Source organism: Electrona antarctica (assembly GCF_951216825.1).
Source record: "Electrona antarctica genome assembly, chromosome: 2".
Classification (NCBI taxonomy): domain Eukaryota; kingdom Metazoa; phylum Chordata; class Actinopteri; order Myctophiformes; family Myctophidae; genus Electrona; species Electrona antarctica.
This window is the reverse complement of record NC_136807.1, coordinates 53,676,247-53,699,221: the sequence shown is the minus strand read 5'-3', so window position 1 is coordinate 53,699,221 and position 22,975 is coordinate 53,676,247. Positions and strand designations below refer to the sequence as shown.

Genomic DNA, 22,975 nt, shown 5'->3' with positions numbered 1-22,975 from the left:
ACCCTATCAGGTCCCTTCGTCATCCTCTTAATACTTACTATATCTAACCCTCAGGCTCCTCAATATCCAAAGCAACTCCCGTTATTACTCCTTTACACCGTTTAGCACTCTGCTCTCCAACTTGAACCACCCTCACCACTCTATTCTTCCCAACCGTTTTGAGTTGTTTTGCCAGGGCCAACTGGAGCTCATCTGCACATCCTATTAGCAAGTTGCCATCTCGTAACACCCTTACAAACTTTACCTCCCCACATTGTCCTGCCAACTCCTTTGTAAGCTGCATTGGGTTCATTTTTCCCACTCCTCCCTCCTCTGCAAACCTTACTACCAGATTAAGCACTTTCTCAGTTTCCTCTTCCCCACTAGAATCACTCTGCATGTCTTCAGTATCATTACTGTTAGAGCTGATTGTCCTAGGTCTCTTATTGCTTTCTTTAGCAAGCCCCTCTTTCCCCCTGCCTTCCACCCCATCACCCCCCCTCCCTCTATCCTTTTCCTTAGCTTCCCCTTTCTTCCCCCCTTTAGCTTTACCCCTCGTCATCCTTATTCACTAAATGTAAAGAATAGAAAAGAAAGGTAGAGAGAGTACATAAAAAGTAAAATTAAAGAAAATGTACGGGCACCGCTCCGGACCTGTAAAGGTCGACGGTCGGTACCCTTATCCCCCCAAATTTACTTTTCCACCACACTAATATAATCTTTAGACTTGAACTATCCAACCACACATTCACACCTAATTGAATCTCAAATGAACTGTCCCGCTACAAACGATTCAGACGCTTAGCTTCCTCCTCAGTCCTCTCACAGACGCGCTGTCTCAAACGGCTCCGCCTTCCGCCACCCGCGACGTGTGTGTGTGTGTGTGTGTGTGTGGTAGACGATTCTCATGTGTTTTGCAACTGTTTTAAATCACCCTTAGTTTTAATCTAACAAAAGTGAAGTAAGTAAACTACATTATGATCTTTATGATGTGCATATTGTGTAGTAGTAGTAGTTTATTTTGGTCATAAAAAAGGAACATTACATGTATCTATTTTCTGAGGAGCGCTAACCCCTCCTGTGTTTGTGTGAACACAAACATTGGCTTGTGATTGGCTGATCACCCCATAGCGATGATTTGCTTGGCTGAGGAAAATACATATTGAAGATAAAAGTGAGGGCCCAAAAAGTGATTGGTCGGAATAACATTAGTGATGATTTGATTGGTTGAGCACAGAATGTGATGTATGATGATAAGGGCGCCCCTCACTTCACACGGGTGTGATTTCTTATTTTTTTTCTCACAACAAATTGATTTGATCAAAAGGTGTAAAAACAGACAAGAACACTTGTGTGAAGTAAGGGGTGCTCTTATCATCACATTCCGGACAAAATTGGTGTCCTCACTTCTTATCCTCAATACGTACATTGCCCAGCCAATCAAATCATCCCTATGGGGCACACACAAAGCTGGGCTGGCGCTCCAATGCATGCCCATTGCCCACGACACAAACAGGATGATGGAGGAATTGTTGTAGTGTAGGAGAGATAGCATTATTCTAAATGAAAACTTAGTGTGGCGTTGATTCATTTGTGTCGGCACTGCACCGCTGAACATACCGCATATAATGGTCAGCGTTGAAGATCTAGTTCCGCCGTGCGCGGTCCGATCCGGTCCAGAAGATCTGTTGTGCCGACTGCTGCTGATTCCCCAGTAAGCGCCCCTATGGCTCCGGCCGGGGGGCAATCGCCAATCGATCACCTCCAATGGCAGCAGGAGCAGCTTTCAGAAGATCGCTGTGCTGATATCCCCGGTAAGAACTCCTATAGCTCTGTCCGGGACAGGTTGTAACGATCATCTGATCTCCAAACAGCAGAACGCAGAGAAGATCGCTGCACGCAGCTGCTGCCGTGTCCATCTGCCCACACTCCAATACCAACACGCCACAGCCACGCCACAGCCTGTGCTTGTCCAAACGAACCCTGCTGGTTTGATTTGTTTTCCAATAAAACAAATCACAGTTGTAACGACGACTGAGGCTGTTTTAAACTTAATGTACTGCCCAAGTCCAATTATTTGGCACTACGTGGTTGCCGACGGCCAGGGAGTCATAATGGCTCTTACAGGCATATTAGTCTGACTACGTGAGGCTAGTGAAGAGTCCCATCCTACTGCTGCAAATTGTAAACATGATGTGTGCAGCTGCAGAACATGTGTCGCTTAAAGGAATGCAGTCAATGCACAGTTGCGCTCTCCTGTCAACTGAGAGAAAAAATTATCGACACGTCTGTAAATGGCCACGACACGTCGACTCGCCAAAGATGAGCCGTTTAACATCCCTAATTTAAGCCATTATTCGTGTCCCATCATAAAGTCCTTATCCAGGTCACATCAAAGTCCTCATTGTATTCCTTCATTCCAGACCAGTGTGTGGAGTCCAGTCTGCAGGTGAAGATCAGTCCTCCAGACACCACTGTTTATATTAAACAGGAACCTGAAGACCACCCTAAAAAGGAACATGAAGACCACCTTATACAGGAACCTGAAGACCACCTTAAACAGGAACCTGAAGACCACATATATCTCAGTAAGTTTCAAGCTCTTTACACTTTACTATTTAGGCATTTAGCAGATGCTCTTTATCCAGAGCAACTTACTAAACACTAAACTTACTCTAAACACTATAATATCACTATAATATCACACAATAAATAATCTGTACATTGAACATCTGTCAACAAATGAACCCAGCATCTGTCTAAATAACATGCTATCTAAATTACATTTTAACCTCTGCATAAGACTGCATGGTCGTAAAGACTAGTCATGTGCTATGACTAAGATGGAGTCTGAAGGGGTAAGTCTAAGGATTATGGCAGAAATGTGTATTTTATTCTGATCTCTTGTGGAGCTATCATCAGGGGTGAAAGTGTGTCGGATGTGAAGATGATCCGATGAATTGGTTTTAACATTAACAATGTGATTTGCATCGATGTGTTGACTCCTGGATCAATCTGAATGTACCATAGCGGGGCAGATAACAGTAATAACAGTTCACTTGTGGATACAAGCACCAAAATTGGCACACATACTCCTTAGGGATTGCTCTTTTCATGCTCTTTGCCAAGAGAATAATAGTAAAGAGCTCTCATCACAACATGCACAACAACATGATGGCTACACTATGATTGCAACTAATATTCGCCTCTTTCACACAATGAATGAGATGACTATTAAACTGGATCCAGACAGACTTGATGATGGTGGTGGCATTGAATAAACTCTGAGGAGGAACAATGCGCAATATCACGAAAGTTTGTCACATTATATTCAACAACACAAAACTGGAACGAGTGAGAATCACTAAACGAAAAGCAGAGAGTGCTCAGCCACTGGAATGCCAGACCAAGCTGAGTAGAACCAGCATTGGTAAATGGTGCATTTATATAGCGCCTTTATCCAAGGCGCTTTACATAGATTGTGCATTACATTCACCCATTCACACACCCATTCACACACACATTCATACACCGATTGCGGCGGAAGCCATGCAAGCATTAAAAGCATTAAAAGCCAAACATGTTTCATATGTGACAAAGAAGCCACAGGGAAGGGATGTTCTTCTGGCTTTCCAGAATATGTAGACTTTACCTTGTCAGAAGCCTCTACTATTATAGTGAAGCTATTATCCTTAGCAAAGCAGCTAACATCTTGCGAAGACATATGCTGGACAACAAGTCCCTGCAACTCAAGTATTTCTTACAGCAGTTTTTTCCTTCAGTCTTGTTGAGTTGACAGCAGGTGCATCAACACCCAGCTGTTCCAGGTGCTGGGCGTACAGATGAACTATGTCTGCAAGTCGGAAGACTGAAGCACCCTCACCAGATCTGGCGGTCTCCACTAGATATGTGACTAGCTCTGAGAATGCCTGTGGGTGGGCATCCTCTACGGTTGCATGTTCCTTTTCCAGTCTCTTTGTGGCTCTGAGGTACGACCTCTCTCTATTGTAGAGGTCTGCCAAGCATGCAGCATGGTATTGGAGCACCTGTGCAATAACATCTCCACCGCTGAGTCTTGCAAGAAGTTTTGCGTCATTTAAAGTTTGGCCACATTCATTAACTCTTATTGAGATTCATCTTCATAGCTTTTCTTGTAAGTTCAGAGGATGTGGTCTCTTTGTCACATATGAAACATGTTTGGCTTTTAATGCTGGTTCTACTCGGCTTGGTCTGGCATTCCAGTGGCTGAGCACTCTCTGCTTTTCGTTTTGTGATTCTCACTTGTTCCAGTTTCGTGTTGTCACCACCATCATCAAGTCTGTCTGGATCCAGTTTAATAGGCATCTAATTCATTGTGTGAAAGAGGCGAATATTAGTTGCAATCGTAGTGTAGCCATCATGTTGTTGTGATTGTTGTGCATGTTGTGATGAGAGCTCTTTACTATTCTCTTGGCAAAGACAACACTTGCTCCAGTCAGTATTGAATTTAGGCGGTCCTGTATCTATATTTGCCATCTTGGTGAATGGTAATAAAGGTATCACTGTATGATCATTATCTGTATTCAGTGAATCAAGGCAGAGGGGTGTAACGACTCACTGAGTCTAGGATGCTTATCTTAAATAAGGCAAGTTGTTTAATGCCAAAAGTTGTTTTATTTTCGTTACTCTTTTGTGGCATACAGAGTAAAGATTAAGGTTATTATTAAGTGCTACCAGTGCAAACAAGGTGAGCAGGGCTGAGCAGGACCTAAAGCAATGAAATAAAAACATCCTTACCGCCATCATGCGCAATAAGGTATGGGATATGACTAGGTTTGACAATAAAATATATGATCTACACCTCGCCGATCGTTCATCCAGTATCATTTAAGTCCCGTGTGATCTGTACACCATCTTGGTAAGTCCATGTATAGCCCCCTTACTCTTGGCTCAGCTCTCCCTCGCTGGTATACCCTGTCAATTCAGCAAGGCTGTCTAACTGAACATCATACATCATACTGGCTTATTAGACAACATTTGGGACACTGAAGTCATTATTTAGCTACACCAAACTAATTACTCAGCTGATACTGAACCCCATGCTGAATTTCACAGCAGTGGTGCCACTAGTGTGCCCTGGCTGTACATTGACATCCGCTCTGTTGAGATAATGATAATGATAATGAACTTTATTTATATAGCACCTTTCAGAGCAATGCTCCAAAGTGCTGTACAGTACAAGGTACAAGTTTAAAAGCGAGAAACACAAAGGGAAAAAAGACTATCAACAGTTTAAAAATGTACAGTCTCCTATAGAAAGGGTAAAAAACATTATTTGTACAGGTGAGTCTTTAAAAGTGACTTGAACACAGGCACAGATGGTGCTAGCCTTACATGCACCGGTAGAGCATTCCACAATTTGGGCGCCCGGGCGGCAAAAGCCCGATCACCTCTGGTGACTAGGTTCGTCCTAGGGACCTCAAGTAGGGCCCTCTCCGATGATCTGAGGATGCGTTCCGATCTAGGTGGGGACAGCATTTTGAAGATGTAGGTAGGGGCCAGCCCATTTAGGGCTTTATATGTAAGGAGTAGAATTTTGAAATCGCATCTGGCGCTCACAGGCAGCCAGTGCAGAGTGGCAAGTACTGGTGTGATATGGTCTCGTTTCTTAGTGTTGGTAAGCAGTCGGGCAGCAGAATTTTGGATTAACTGTAGGCGGGATGTGGTTTTCTTAATAAGGCCGGAGTAGAGGGAATTGCAGTAGTCGAGGCGTGATGAAATGAGGGCATGTATGACTATCTCGAGGTCCGGAGGTGACAGGAAAGGCTTGATTTTTGCGATATTTCTTAGTTGGAAGTAGCATGATTGTACGACTGTTGTTACCTGTTTATTAAAAGTTAAGTCTGAGTCAAAAAACACACCGAGATTGCGGGCTGCAGGTGTAACATTTGAGGAAAGGGAACCAAGTTGTGAGTGTAATAGGAGAGTTGAAGTAGGGGGGCCGAATAAAATTATCTCTGTTTTGGACTGGTTTAGTTGAAGGAAATTCTGTGTCATCCAGGCTTTGATGTCAGAGAGACAGGCCAAAAGAGGTGACATGAGATACTACATTAATCCCCCCCCCCCCCCCCCCCCACTCACACACGCACACACACACACACACACACATACTAAACCTCTAACAATACTAAGATATACACTACCATCCATAATACCCAAGTCAGACATAACACAAACCTCTAATTTAGCAGAATATTAGGATTCCGGGACTGATATATGGTACAAGGAAGCCAGTGAGTAAGTTTATGCGTACAAATTTGGATTCTACATAGTGAAAAAATTATGATTTGACACCAAGATCATTCAAATAGGACAAGTCTATGTGATTTTATTGCAAAATGCTATATTACTGTATAGTCAATGAAAAATGACCGCCATCTTGAAATTATATTTGGCCAGATGGTTTTATGAAAAGAGTATGTGTGCCAATTTTGGTGCTTGTATCCGCAAGTGAACGATTCTCCTGTAATTTGCACTTTATCTGTAAACATCAGTAATCTGGTCCATCAGTGTTTCCATCATTCATTAGGGAATTTAGAGTGCAATAAAAACAGCCGAGCTTTTTTAACCGTTGTGAATACTTTATTTGCCATTGTTGAGAACTGCACCTGAGCACTACAGTGGATGTGTGTGCACTAGCTTTTCATGTAACAGAGGAAACACTGCATGAATAAATACAAAAATAAAATCAAACCTTTACCGTTTCTCATTGTGTCTTTTCCCTAGACTCCCTGCACCGACCTGTGTGTAAAGAGGCGGTTCCCTCTGAAGAGGAGAGTAGCTCCAGTCTGGTCCAGGAGGAACCAGAGCCTCCAAACATTAAAGAGGAGCAGGAGGAGCTACTTCAAAGACCAGAAGAGGTTGAGAGGCCAATGCTGACATTATTAGCAGTTAAAAGTGAACATGATGATGGTGAGAACAGAGACACAGAGCCTGTAGCCAGCACCTCAGCTGAACACATGAAAACACAAGCTGATGTAGAGGACTGTGGAACATCACAACCAGCTAGTGATGAGCAGCTCCTTTCTTCATACTGTTCTGAATCTGACATCACTGAAGACAGTGATGAGTGGGAGCCCAGTGAATCTGACTTCACTGAAGACAGTGTAGATCAGTCACCTTTAAACGCACTGAAGTCACACAAGACACAACATGTGGAAGGACATAGATTGTCTTTGAGCAACAAGATGTCCCGGGACCTGAAACCATCGAAAGAAACTCACTCCATGCAGAGTCACACAGGGAAGACAAGTTTTAGTTGTGTAGTGTGTTGCAAAATTTGTAATCATGAGGGAAATCTAAAAACACACATGTTGACTCATGCAGGAAAAAAGCTCTTCTCTTGTTCAGTTTGTAGCAAAGGCTTTCGTGACAATGGTGATCTAAAAAAACACATGAGAACTCATACCAGAGAAAAGCCCTTCACTTGTAAAGTTTGTAGCAAAGCCTTTAGTGAGTTGAGTAATCTAAAAAGACACATGAGAACTCATACCGGAGAAAAACCCTACACTTGTAAAGTTTGTAGCAAAGGCTTTAGTGATAACGGTTATCTAAAAACACACATGAGAACTCATACCGGAGAAAAGCCCTTCACTTGTAAAGTTTGTAGCAAAGCCTTTGCTGTGTTGAGTACTCTAAAAATACACATGAGAACTCATACCGGAGAAAAGCCCTTCACTTGTAAAGTTTGTAGCAAAGCCTTTGGTGACTTGAGTACTCTAAAAAGACACATGATGACTCATACAGCAAGGGGAAATATTTAGCTGAACCAGAGGGCATAGCCATTAGTATAATCCCCCTGTATCCACCTGTTTCCAGTGTCCTATGAGACCTTGAGTGAAAGTTGTGCATAACTTCCTGTTGATTTTTTTTATTTTGTTTTGTTTTAACCTAAGCTATCCGGATGTGGTAAACAGTGCTAGGTATTCAGGCCATTCACCACAAATAAAGAGGTTTACATTTATTGAAATCCGAGTGCATGTGTTGTTTTTGCTCTGGATCGTCTCCCTTGCATTTCTAGTGCTGCTGGATCACTGAATGAAACCCCGCCTAGTGGAGTGAACACAGGGTGTATCTGTCCTCCCATTGGCTAGTGCCTATCACTGCCGGGTCATAGTTCACCAATGCTGAACCCTAAAGCCAAATTCCAATACCCAAAATCTCGGCCACTCGCTCACTCCCACTTGCTCACTCTGGGTCATTCCAGCTTGACCCGTGGTGAAAAGCAAGCAAACACCATTTTCGTGCTCGGACACAGCCATCCAGGGAAACACATAGCTGTCTATAGGAGGCGTTGCACCACTCAAAAAGATCATTTGTGCCAAATTCCAATACCCAAAATCTCGGCCACTCGCTCACTCGCTCACTCTGGGTCATTCCAGCTTGATCCATGGTGAAAACCAACCAAACGCCATTTTCGTGCTTGGACACAGCCAGCCAGCCAGGGACACACATAGCTGTCTATAGGAGTTGTTGCACCACTCAAAAAGATCAGATGTTTTCCAGATGTAGAGGGAACTCAGTGTGTGTCTCCATCTCTGTGCTGCTCTAGTGTAGTGCACGTCTCTCGCCGTGTGTGCGTTTTTTACGTCCTGCTTGCGCATAGTGCACAGAGAGGACGACCAAGATGATTCGAGAAGTGCCATAGGCTCACGGAAGCCTTTCCCCTCATCACCTTGGCCGTCAAGGCGTCAACTCTGCACACGCTATGCACAAGCAGGAAGTCAGGGGAGTAAACAAAACCACACACACGACAAGTGACATTCATTGCACTAGAGCAGCTGACAGCGTTGACGACAGAGTCCTGGAAAATAACCGCTCACTATTTTGGGTTGTGAAGAGTTGAGGCCTATTCATAGTCCAGTTTTCGGTGAAGAGGTGACCACCGAAACGGTATTTAGTAAAAACAGAGACTGCGGCGTGAAGTCATGTTGTAGTTTTCAGTGGTCACCTTCACCGAAACCTTGACTATGAATTAGGGCTGGGCGATATGACAAAATCTCATATCACGATATAGAATTTTTTTTATCACGATAACGATATACTCACGATATAGCATATTTTTTACGATACCGATTTTTTTATTTAAAAAATAGATTTTTGTTCAGGCTGAGTACTTTACTGTACTGTACTTGGGCTGTACTTGTGCTGTACTGTACTGTACTGTACTTAGGCATGCCACGGTATGAGATTTTACAGTACGGTACGGTATTGGAAATCTATACCTCGGTATTTCACGGTATTAAGAAAAAAAAATCTGAAAAAAAAAAATCGAAAAAAGCAAAGAAAAAGTATACCAGTGCCCAAAAATAAATGAAAACGACAAGTATCATTCTTAGAAGAAAGAATATTGCTTTATTTAAGCAAAGTGTGTGTGTGTGGCAGAATTTCAGAAACTCTTACTACAGTAAACCACCAGAGATTTATTTAACTCACTGTCCATCTAAAATGGAATCTTTTGACAGGTAACCAACCAACAGTTGGACTGGACAGAGGATTAAAGATAAGCACAGTCAGACTCAGGAGGCTGAACATAAATAAAAACATTTTAAACCTGGGGCTGGCCTGGGACGGCTGGGAGCCTACAGGCCATAATAAATCTACTGTACATTAACATTTAACAGTAACACTTGACCCTGAGAGCCATGTAAAGAACAGAGTAACACTTGGAGGTTTTCCAGAGCCCTGTAAAGGTTAAGGCTAATACAGAACTAAAGTTACTAAACACTTTAAATAAAACACTTTAAATAAAAACACTTTAAATAAAAACACTTAAACCACCTGAGAGACTGAGCCCTGTAAAGGCTACTAAAGAACTGTAACAATACTGTTAGGCGCTCAACAACAAAACAAAACATGAAAACATTTGGTTAGGGCAGGTTGTGGTGAAGGAAGGCCAGCATGTTGACCTTTTCTACCAACAGTCGTGACCTTTGGGGAGAGAGGATGTGCCCAGTGGTGCTAAATGCCCTCTCAGAGGGCACACTTGTGGCAGGGATGCACAAGTATTTCCTTGCTACTGTAGCTAGGAGTGGAAACTGCCTTTGATTGGCATGCCACCACACCAGTGGATCGTCATCTGTTTTGAGGCATGGCAGGGCCAGGTACAGGTTAATTTCCAGCTCCACCTTCTCCTCTGGGCCCCTCTGGTCTGCTGGGCCTGGGATGTCATCTTGGCTTGCTCGTGTGCGTGTGGTGATGGGGATGTCATAATCACAAATTCACAACCATTAATACATTGTTTGAAAAGTAGAATAAAAATGTACTTGATTTTATTATGTGTATGTGTTATGGGAATATGTTTTTGGCACTGAAATATACCTGCTGATGGTGCTGCTGGGGGAGGTATGAGCTTCATGGCCTCATGAGTGATGATCCTTTTTGTCTCATCAACATTGGCAGAGAAACCAGCCTGGAATCGTGGATCGAGGAAACAACAGAGATCAATCAGCCGCAGCTGTTTTTCGGAATACCGTCCTCCCAAGTCAGCTCTGATTACCATCTTCATATCTGTGATGAGATCAGAATCAGTCGGTTCATCTTTAAGAATCTCTTTTTTGATCTGCTCGATGACAGGTTTCAGAGCTGATGGCAAGGGCATCTGTGAAGGCGTTAAGGGGTCCAAGGACCTGGCACATGTCCTCCATTGTAGTGATGTCTTCAACACTGGGCATGAGCTTACGCGAGTTCCTGTGTGCGTGAGACAAAAGAACACCGCCGACAGCCTCCTTCAGCTCCAGGAATCTTGATACCATTTGGAAGGTGGAGCCCCACCTGGTTACAACATCATGGATGAGAGCATGGTCATTCTCAAAATTCAGGTCTTTCTTCTTTTCCTTGAGATCCCGTTTCTTTTTCCAACTTCGTGAAAAGCCTTCCACCACACGTCTGCAGGACTTGATTGCATCCTCTACTTCACCAATTTTGATGGACTTGTTAATAGCCAGGTTGAGGTTATGGCCAAAGCAGCTCAACCACTCCCATGGGCTCTCTTCAAATGCCTTCTTCACGTTGGACCCATTATCTGTGGTGAAGGCGACAATAGCTTCCATTTTTATGTTCCATTCCTGGAACAGACCCTGTACCATCTCCATGATGTTGCTATGCGTGTGATCTTCAGGAAAAAACAAGGTTTCTAAGCAGTGAGACATCAGCTGCCATTCTGAGGAGAGATAATGGACGGTAAAACTGATGTATGGTTCACCGCCTCCAGAGCTGCTGGTCCACAGGTCAGTGGTCCCTGAAAACCACACCCCATCTGACACTTTCTCTTGCACAGTGACTCGCAATTCCTTGTACATTTTTTTTAGCTCTGTATCACCAAAGTAAGTTCTGCCTGGTACAGTGTACTGTGGGGCAGCTTTCTTCATCAGATGTAGGAATCCAGGTTTTTCTACCAATTGGAAAGGCATCATATCTTTACCTATAAAATAGGCCACTGCTTTAGTGAGTTCCTTTGCCTGCCTTGATGTTGGATCCCACTTCACACCTTTGGCAAAGGAGTCTTTGAGTGGGGTCTGGTTCAGACTTGAACTCTTAGCTGATTTGTCCTCCACGTCCTAATAGAAAAAAAACAACACAGTGGAGTTGATTAGTATAATAAAATAACCATTTTCATACAAGATCAAAACATTGAAGTGCAAACTTTATGTAAAGTAATATAACTTATATTTGATGTATGCTTAAGTGTCACTGCAGCATATTATGCTTCAAATAAATCCAAACAGAATAGATAGATCTTTCCCATATATTATATTAGCCTATGAAATGAATAGTAAAGTGATTTTAAATGTTTATTTATATTTCAGTCACTAAAGTGTATATATATATTAGCCTATTAAATTAATTGATTAATAAGTGATTTTAAATGTTTATTAATTCATATTTCAGTCACTAATTTAAAGTATATATATTTTATAAGCCTATGAAATTAATGTAATAGTAAATTGATTTTAAATGTTTATAATTTATATTTCAGTAACTAAAGTATATATATATAGTAGATGCCCGTTTGTTTTGTAATAATATTATACAATATGAATTGAATAGTCTAATGTTGCATTCACTTTCACAACAATCAGTCACACAGACAGACGCAAAGACGAATGGGAGCAGCTACATGCATCATTGAGTCTTTGCATCTTCATGTTGCTGGGCGCTGGCTTCCATTGCCAATGAATAGTAGACTGCATCTTTTACATGTGCCCGTGTGAACGCAACGCAGTCAACGACAACGACGCAAAGAGTTTCTTCCTCATGACGTCACTGTCATGCGAAAAAAACGGATCTACAAGTACAGAAAGCATTGCGACGCAACGTGGCGATAGCTTGTATATCTGCTGTTTTGAACAACACCGTTCTACGCGGAATGCTTGCGAGTGCGACAGACAGTCACTGTGTGTCGCTATTTTGAAAAAGAAGATACAATAACAAGACACAATAGGCTACAACGGACTGGAGTATTTATTTACCTTGGCTCTCAGCTTAGCATATTCAGCTTTATGCCAGTCATGGAGATGGCTTTACATGTTTGATGTATTTGCTTGTCGTGCAACAACTTTCTTCCCGCACAGCTTGCATGTTGGCTCCCCGTTGTCTGCAATGGATCCGTCAGTCTTTTTCGGATAGCCAAAGTACTGCCAAACATTTGACCGTAGACGCTTAGCCGGCGGATATAACGTTGGCGAAGCTGGAGCTGGTGTTGGTGACGGTGGTGGAGATTCCGGCCCATCCTGGCCTGGGGGAATATCTGCCTGTGGCTGTGCCATGCTTAACTTTTACCTACCACCTGTGGAATGGATCTGTTTTATACCAAACGTTAGAGGGGGGTTCTTGGTTGGACTGAACCAACACGACAGCCAATGGAATACAATTGGACCCAAGTGCAACACCCTCTGACAAGGTAGGAAGCAGCTTTTAAATCTACCGCAGCTGTGTACCAAAGTGAATGCCCTGTCTGCGACTTGTGCGAGTGGAGTTGCGCTGCATATGTGCACTGTGTGCAGCATGCGCCCGCCCGCCGGCGCTGCATTAAAATACCGTAAGCTCGGAAATCTCACGGTATCAACACCGTGGCTGTTCTTGTCGCGGTATTACCGAAATTCGGTAAACCGCAGCATGCCTAGTGGATTAAGTCCCATTCACCAAATGCCTAAATTGTAATTTGTAAAATTGTCAATCTAGCTGGGTCCCAATTCGTTAAAGGAGCATTCAGTGATTTGGAAAACCACCCAGTCCGCCCCGGTAACAAAATGTGCACATGCTTGATTGGATGAAGGCTTTGCCACCCAAAGCCCAAACTGAAACTAGGGTTTTTTTACCCCAGGGGCTCACTGGGGACAGGGAGGAACTCCTTATATGGTCAGCACACTCTATAGTAGGGAGAATTATCCAGAAAAAAAGAAAAAATAAGTGATATTTGAAGTAAGTCAAATCACTGAATATACCTTTAAAATCGTGCACTTCGTGAAAGGTTTTTGATTTTTGGCATGGTGGTAGGTATGGTTATAAGGTTTTCAAAAACCATCGCAAACGAGATGGGCTCGCCCCCTAGTGGTCTGTTTGCGATGAATCTAATATTAAATGGATCAGTATGGTTACAAATCAAAATAATTGATAAGAGATTTTCCAATGGATTCTATTAGTATTGGGTGTGCTAAATAACATACAAAATAAATTGGGGTAAAATAACTTCTGGAAAGGCATCGTTTTCAAGATTTTAACCATATACTTTAATTTTAGATTCATCGCAAACAGACCACTAGGGGGCGAGCCCAACTCGTTTGCGATGGTTTTTGAAAACCTTATAACATACCTAACACCATGCCAAAAATCAAAAACGTGTCACCAAGTGCACGATCTTGTTGATTTCGGACTAATTGGGAACCAGCTAATCAATCTTTGCAATCACGGCAGATTAATCATTTCCATCAGTATAATGCCCAAACCATTTGGGTTATGTGGACTCTGAACTTGTCCTAGAAATTCTTAGTTGTAAACATTTAATAACATCCCTTTTATAAAAGTGTCTTTGTAACCATTCCACATGAGTTAATGTTAGTACCTGTCCCTCAGTTAAATGTTTGGCCCTTGGTGTCTCGCCAGCTGGCTATCTGGTATGGGGTCGTATTTTCTTGTGGTGTGTTGTCTCAGCTGTAGGGCGTCCGGGAAGGATTGAGCTGGTCACCAAACACTGGCTGCAACATTGAGTGGCTGGTCACCAAAATCCAAGAAACATCTGTTGTGAATGTATACAAGCCCCCACCAACAGCACTGACTGTAACATCACTTCCACCTGTGACTGCTCCCGCCATTTATGCAGGTGACTTCAACTGCCAACATACAGACTGGGGTTACAGCCACACATCACAGGATGGTGAAGCGCTGTGTGAGTGGGCTTCTAACGCTGAAGCACTGCTGCTCTTCGACCCAAAAGAGCCTCTAAGCTTCTTTTCTGCACGCTGGAACAGCGCAACATCCCACGTGGCTACAACAAGAACTACTTCCCAGGCTGGGACGAGGAATGCAGCTGCCTGCTGCGCCAACACCAGCAGGTGACCTCCAAGGAAGAAATGGAAGCAACAGCAACAACTTTACTGCAGAGACTGGACGACACCCGAAAGGCTAGGTGGACTGAAGAAGTGGAATCTATCGACTTCACCCACTCTAGCCGGAACGCGTGGCAGACCATCAACCTGTTCTCAGGGAGAAAAACAACACCCCACAGGTGTCCAGTGACAGCAGATGCCATTGCTTCCAAGCTCCTGAAAAATGGTCGCTTTCCTGGTGCTGATAAAGATTTCACACGAGTGACATCATGTGAGTTGTCATTTCTCTCCAGGGCAGCCAGTGCCGATGCTAACTTCTCGGGAGACTTCACAGCGGCCGAACTAAGGGCAGCAATCAAAAAACTGAAGCCGGGCAAGTCACCCGGTCGAGACAATATCCACCCAGAGTTTGTCATACACCAAAGTGAAAGAACATCTCACTGTCTATGCTCGTTCTTCACATCATGCTTCCGGAGGTCCAAGCTCCCAAAGACCTGGCGCCGTGCTTCCGTCGTAGCCTTGCCAAAGCCGAACAAACCCGCCGAAGACCCGAAGTCCTACAGGCCCATCTCTCTGCTCAGTGTTCCATACAAGATCCTGGAGAGGCTGATTCACAGCTGCATCGAGCCAGTGGTGGACCCACAACTCCCACCGGAACAAGCTGGCTTCCGCCGAAGCAGGTCTACAGTTGATCAGGTAACGCTACTCACTCAGGACATCCAGGACAGCTTTCAGGGTAAGAAAGCTGAAGTAGTATTCCTGGACCTGACAGCCGGACCGGCACATGGTGAAGCTCATCATGGAGATGCTATCGAACCGTAGCTTCATCCTACAGACCAGCGATGGCCAGACCAGCAGGCTCAGAAGGTTGAAGAACAGTGTCCCTCAAGGCTCACCATGCCAGGCCATCGATGGCTGTCGGATAGCGCGGCATGCAAGTGTGGCGAGCCTGAACAGACTGCCAAGCACATCATGACAGGCTGCCCCCTATACATCCCACCCTCAGAAGCTGGCCTTTTTGACTTAGGACTGGAGACGAGGGCATGCATATGGCGGCATGACACTGAGTTGGCCATTCAGATTCAGATACGTTTATTTGCCATTTTGTCATTTGTTTTGACATTGTGTGTGTGCATTTCTCATTCCTTTTCACATATAACAAAAATAACAACACAAATATAGCTGCAAGCAGCGATAAAGCGGGACCAAGATAGAAGAAGAACCATGCGCAATAAGAACAACATGCACAAATGAGACCGACGAGCTGAGTTGTCGGTACCGGGATTTGAACTCACAACCTTGTGGATCGAAGGCGGGAACTCTACTGACTGACCTACACAGAGACAATCAGTGACTATATTGTTAACAGTAAAACCATTCAGTGATTTGGTAACAAGAAGGTGTGTCCTCATTTTAGGCATGTCTTGTGTGTGTGTGTGTGTGTGTGTGTGTGTGTGTGTGTGTGTGTGTGTGTGTGTGTGCGCCTGCCTGCCTGCCTGCCTGCCTGCCTGCCTGCCTGCCTGCCTGCCTGCCCGCCCGCCCGCCCGCCCCCCCCTGCCTGCCTGCGTGCGTGCGTGCGTGCGTGCGTGGCTGCATGCGTGGCTGCATGCGTGTGTGTGTTAGGCAGACAATCGTTCATAACCATGGATTTGGATTGAAGATCATCTCTTTAGTTTTTGTGGTGTTTAACATAAGGTGGCTATTATCACACCAGTCTTTAAAGTTATTGATCTCACTGATATAGCCCACAGGGCGTTCAACAATATGTACAAATAAGACTGACAAGCTGAGTTGTCAGTAGCTGGATTTGAACACACAACCTTGCGGTCCAAGGGCAAGAGCTCGACTGACTGAGCTACACGGAGACGATCAGATACTCCATTGTTAACAGGAAAATCATTCAGTGTTAGTTCAGCATAAGTACTCAAACTTTGGTGTGTGTGTGTGTGTGTCTGTGTGCGTGCGCGCGCAATTTTCATTGGCTCATAAAAACTTAGAAAAAATGTGCTACGATTATTTGTCCGTATAGGTCCAAAGTTCACGTGTAGAAGTTTTCGTGCATTTTGAGCAAAGATTCTGGGAGGAGTTACATTTGAACTGTTTTTCATATAATTCAAAATGGCGGGTGATCTAAAGGTCAGAGGTCAAAAGTCAGAACACGAAAGTTGTTCGGCATGAGGAGACACATATGTGTATCAAAGTGTCATTGCCAACGGTCAAACGGTTCATGAGATATGCACGTTCAAAGTTTGCAAGTTTGCAAGTTTTGCATCAATTGAGTGCTATAGCGCCACCATTTGGCCAATCGTGATGGGCTTCGCATAGTAAAGTGACATAAGCATATGTGTGTATTAGAGGCAGAAGAATAATTTTCACAAAACAGCAATTTTCATTGGTTCATAAAAACTTCATTTTTTCACTTAGAAAAAATGTGCTACGATTATTTGTCCGTATAGGTCCAAAGTTCACGTGTAGAAGTTTTCGTGCATTTTGAGCAAAGATTCTGGGAGGAGTTACATTTGAACTGTTTTTCATATAATTCAAAATGGCGGGTGATCTAAAGGTCAGAGGTCAAAAGTCAGAACACGAAAGTTGTTCGGCATGAGGAGACACATATGTGTATCAAAGTGTCATTGCCAACGGTCAAACGGTTCATGAGATATGCACATTCAAAGTTTGCAAGTTTGCAAGTTTTGCATCAATTGAGTGCTATAGCGCCACCATTTGGCCAATCGTGATGGGCTTCGCATAGTCACCGTTTGGCATGGTCCTCTATCATGTTGACAAGTTTTGCGAAAACCGACTGCACGGTTCAGTCAGAACAGCTTTTTTTGGCGGAAGGAGAAGGAGAAGAAGTACTGATCATATAATTCAAAATGGCGGGTGATCTAAAGGTCAGAGGTCAAAAGTCAGAACACGAAAGTTGTTCAGCATGAGGAGACGCATATGGGTATCAAAGTGTCATTGCCAACGGTCAAACGGTTCATGAGCTATGCACTTTCAAAGTTAGCATTTTCAATTGAGCGCTATAGCGCCACCATTTGGCCAATCGTCTTGGGCTTCGCATATTCACCGTTTGGCATGGCCCTCTACCAGATTACCGCGTTTCGCGAAAACCGACTGCACCATTCAGTCAGAACAGCTATTTTTGGCGGAAGAAGGAGAAGAAGGAGAAGAAGAAGAAAAATAAACACAAAAACAATAAGTGACCAAAGTCACTGCGTGACTTCTTGGTCCCTAAATACAACACCGTGCAAGAAGTATAATTATAAAGTGCAGAGTTTATGGAACAGTCCGGTGACACTCCCTAGGGGGCAGGGGTGGGAGGGAAACCAGAGTCATTTGTCAGAGCCATCTGATGATACACGAAAGAAGAAACAGCTGTAGGTCATTTGGGGAGTATAAAAAGAACACCAGGAGGCTACAACGGCTCTGTGAGTCAAACTGGGGTTTCCATTGCAATGATCAAGTCATGTGAGTTTAGCTCCTTTACTCGAGTAAAAACGCTCATACTGTTAAGTCTGACTTCTTGTTTTGCCTCATTTGTGTATTGAATGTGGAAGGGGGAGGTGACAAACTGACATATTGAGCCTACGACACACAGTAGGCCTATGGCATCCCCCTAGTATCCTAGTATATTTACTGTTATATTGTATTGTTTGTGATATGGATCCTCCTGGGTCTGAAATAAAGATTGATTGATATCCCCCTTCACATTCAGTAGATCTCATGATGCTTTGTGGCCAGATGTAATTTCCTGGGGTCTGGTAGGACAGGGGTTCTCAACCCGTGGGTCGCGACCAATCTGGGGGTCGCCAAGTTATTTTGGGGGGTCCCCGGCCAAAAACGTTGAGAACCCCTGTGGTAGGACAATAGCAAAAACAAAAACAAAAAAACATTTAGCCACTTGTTCGAATGCCCCGCCCCCTGTCAAAAATAGCTTACATCGCTAAAATGAAAGTAAGTAAAGTTAAATACTTTAAATTGCTTTAATAACCTAAAACATGAACCTGGGTTGGGAAAAAAAGAAAGAAAGAAAGAAAGAATGAAGATAATGCAATTTGTATACAGAGATATGAGGACTTTATTTGATTAAAGCTGCTATAAGCAATAATATGTCAAAATTTTAATTACCTTTTTATTTTTTTGGTATTCAGACAGCCAGCAATGGGTAGAACGCTCCCAAAAAAATGTAGTCTCTGTGACACATCTAGGGGCCGCAATCTGCATTCAAAGATTTTCCTAAAAGCTTTGTCATTGGTCGATTTGCCTGCCAGATTGTGGCCCCTAGATGTGTCACAGAGACTAAATTATTTTTGGGAGCGTTCTACCCATTGCTGGCTGTCCGAATACCAAACAAATACAAAATAAAAAGGTCATTAATATTTTGACATATTATTGCTTTATAGCAGCTTTCATTTTATTTTAAAAGAAATATACTCTCTCACACTTGTGCCAGTGATAACCCAATGATTTGTAGGCCTATATGCCTATTTGTTAATGTTTGGTTGTTGTAGTTTTTGTGTTATTTGTTTCTATTCCTTTATGTTGTTAAAGTGTATATAACATTGTATTGTGTCTAGGACCTTCTCGAAAAAGACATAGGCCTAAGGGGTTATTATTCCTAAAAATAATTCCAATCATCAATCACCATCCTTGTATTCAGTAACAGTTACACACCTCCTCCACCAGGTGGCGACAGGCAGCAGCACCTGCATCCTTTGCTGCGCATGCTCGTGACACGTTGACACGGAAGTAAATGTGTGTGGTTTTATTTTCAACCGTAATGCTATGCCGTAATGGCGAAATCGGCGAGGTGGAAAGTTGTGGAACCTCTTTGTTTGTGATCCTCGACGTAAGAAAAGACACATTTTACACATTATTAGTATATTACAGTAGGAACCGAGAGCTTTACACATTTGAAAATGTCTCCTAAAGGAGGTAAAAGGAGTCAAATGGAGTTTGTACGGCTGAAGATAAATTAACACATGACGTCGGTGGGAGAGGAGATAGTGTGTGTTTTGGACAAACAGCGTGGTGTTGATGTTTGTAGTGTGACGCTTAATGTCAGAGTGTTTGTGTTGGAGCGCCTCAGCACGGTGGGAGAGTTCATGTACAACCTCTTCCAGACAGAGATGGAGACACTAGCAACTCTGCTGGAGAAACAGAACAAACTGCTGGACGTGATGCTACAGCCACACATCAGACTGCACAGAGCAGGTTAGTAAACATGGTTACATTGTGTGTGTGTGTGTGTGTGTGTGTGTGTGTGTGTGTGTGTGTGTGTGTGTGTGTGTGTGTGTGTGTTAGACAATTCTCATGAGTTTTGCAACTGTTTTAAATCACCTAATTAGTTCTAATCTAACAAGAGTAAGGTCAGCTACATTATGACATCAGAGAGTGTTTTAGTTGACGACAATGCAACAGACTGCGTGCAGATTGTTTTGTAGTAGTATTTTATTTTGGTGATGAAACAACATTGCATGGATTCATACTTTTTTATGAGGGGCGCTAGCCCCTCCTATGCCCAGGTTTCTGGGTTTGTGTGAACACAAACATTGGCTTGTGATTGGCTGATCACCCCATAGCGATGATTTGATTGGCTGAGCAAAGTACACATACATATAGCTTGTATGTCAGGTTTTTTCAGGGCGCGTTATCCCCTCCTATGTCCGGCTTTGTGTGTCTTTGTGTACCCCATAGCGGTGATTTGATTGGCTGAGCATTCCATAGCGCTGGTGATTTGATTGGCTAAACACCCCATAGCGATGATTTGATTGGCTGAGTACCCCATAGCCATTCAACCGTTATCAGGACGTTGGAATATGGCTAATCTGGCCCTACTGGCATACTAGACATTGTGGTGTTTGGCTGTGTTCACCTGGACTGCACGCATGCAGGGTGGTGCAGACACAGTCTGGTCAAGGACTCCCCCTTGTCATTTCCAACTCTATTGTTGGGGCATGGAAACTAGGGGCTACTAATATTTACTATTTTCTGCCTATTGGGATGTAACTCGGACGGCGCTGAGTCGGGTCTGGTGGCCGTCGCAATACCCCATAGTTTCATTTCCGGATTTCCCAGTATGTTGATTATCACATACTGGGGGCATTTCTTTTTTTTTAAATGTTTTTTTTATTTATTTTATTTTACTTCATGTTTGTATGGAGGGACAGACAGTAGGCTGACAGGAAATGGGGAGAGAGATGGGGGGAAGACATGCAGTAAAGGCTGTCGGGATCGGGAGTCGAACCCGCGACACACTGCCAGACTGAATTACCAGCCAAGGTGCCTGGACCATTGAGCCATGGCCCAGGCCACTGGGGGCATTTCTAAGGTGCTGATCACGAAAATTCTCTTGATTATCGGGTGATAACATCCGAAGCGGGTGGATGATAAGTCCGCTCCTCACTTCACGTGTGTGTGTGTGTGTGTGTGTGTGTGTGTGCGCGTGTGTGTGTGTGTGTGTGTGTGTGTGTGTGTGTGTGTGTATGTGTGTGTGTGTGTGTGTGTGCTGCTCTAGTCTAAGCCAAATTCCAATACCCAAAATCTCGGTCACTCCCACTCGGTCACTCAGGGTCATTCCAGCTTGACCCGGAAATGGTTAACGTTCCAATTGTTAATGTGCTCCATAGGGTTGGGTGACGATACGAATCTATCGTCAATCGTGATTTTACGAGTCCAATCGCCTATTGTTTTTATTAGGCAATTTTTTTATTTTGCAAGATAATATTAATCTACAGCGAAATAATGTAAGTGTGAGCCAAATGTGAATCAATTTGGGCTAGCAAAGTCGTAAAAGCGGCCGGGTGGAAAGTGGAAACCCCCTCCTCTCGTTATAATGGTATGCTCCCAGAGTCCCAGGCTGCAACATCGGGGAACGGGGGAAGTTTAAGTCATGCAGCACTGAGCGCTCCGCTGTCCCCTCGCCTGACTCACACTCTGGCTGAGTAAAGGCTGGAGCCTGGGTCCGAGGGAGGCTAATGTACTGTAGCCTATGTTGTTTACGCTCCGGAGTCCGGACCCATGCAGTTTAATAATATACAGTCACACCAGAATGCACACTGCTGTCTCGTATCTCATCACAACCCAATGCACGACCCGTGAAGTCGGGGGGAAAATAATAAAAGAGAGAAAAGAAAAAGACGAAGTGACAAATTGTTAGCAATAAGCTATGCTAACGGACTGGTGGTGGTGTTAGCTATTAGCTTGTTGCTGCTGCTGATTCAACGCACTGATTGAACTTCATTTCACGTCCTTGCACGTTCGCCTGTAACGTGCAAGCTCTCAACACGTTGCAAACGGCTCTGCAGAGACAGGCACATCTGCGGGTTCTCAACGCGTCGGTCAGCGGCGCGTTGAGAGCTGGTGGATCTGTCTTTTTTTTCGATGGACTTTTTTGTTTTGGACTAGAACCGGCGGACCCCTGTACTGTAGACGCGCAGATGCATGCGTGCAGATGCAATGCGTGCAGATGCAATGCGTTGTTTATTGATGATTAAGCCTACAACAATTTATTTATATTACATGTTAAATGTTGCTTTTTTCCTTTTCTTTTAAAAAGGAGCATAAATAAATGTATATGCCTACCATTCGTCTACCAACTTCAATTATGTAGCCTATACATGCATATTACATTTGGGGTAGCCTATTAAAAAAAGATAAAGTTATCCAGGTCACATCAAAGTCTTTGTTGTTAAAGTCCTTATTGTATTCCTTCATTCCAGACCAGTGTGTGGAGTCCAGTCTGCAGGTGAAGATCAGTCCTCCAGCCACCACAGTTTCTATTAAACAGGAACCTGAAGACCACCTTAAACAGGAACCTGAAGACCACATAGATCTCAGTAAGTTTAAAGCACTTGACTTTTGACTATTTAGGCATTTAGCAGACACTCTTTATCCAGAGCAATTTAAGTAAGAACATTCATCAAATGTATAGAGACAGTGTAGTGTCTCAGTAGCCTCTGTACCCAGGCTTTCATTTTCGTCGGCGCAAAAAATGAAAGCCTGGGGGAACGCATTGGCCGCTCTGGTCTAGAAGTGGGAATCAAGCCTTCAGGGTGGGCGTCGCTCCAATTGATGTGACATAGTGCTGCACTGGGGGGGAGAGGAGGGGCCGGGGCTGACGGACAGGCCACCCAGAACCAATCAGGGCGTGTGCAAATCTCAGCCACGACCCGCCCCTCTAGAGCCAAAACCCATTAGCTCAGGCTAGCGTCTCAGTGATCTAGGATCATACTGTAGGTAAACTATGAACCTAACATCAGTCTAAACATTATAATATCACACAATAAATAATCTGTACTTTGAAACTAGACAAACTGTAGGATGCCAGGTCAACAAATGAACCTAGCATCTGTCTAAATAACATGCTATCTAAATTACATTTTAACCTCTGCATAAGACTGCCT

At 43.7% G+C, this 22,975-nt stretch overlaps 1 protein-coding gene across 1 annotated transcript in view; it reads left to right on the top strand.

Moving 5' to 3' along the window:
* Nucleotides 1-22,975, top strand: part of LOC306934163 (uncharacterized protein) — a gene marked incomplete at its 3' end in the record, with an annotated part of 363,058 nt that overhangs the window by 257,251 nt on the left and 82,832 nt on the right. Inside the window, exon 3 of the mRNA XM_079516681.1 lies at nucleotides 6,745-6,930. Within this exon, the coding sequence (XP_079372807.1) occupies nucleotides 6,745-6,930 (186 nt within the window). The remainder of the gene's footprint in view (nucleotides 1-6,744; nucleotides 6,931-22,975) is intronic.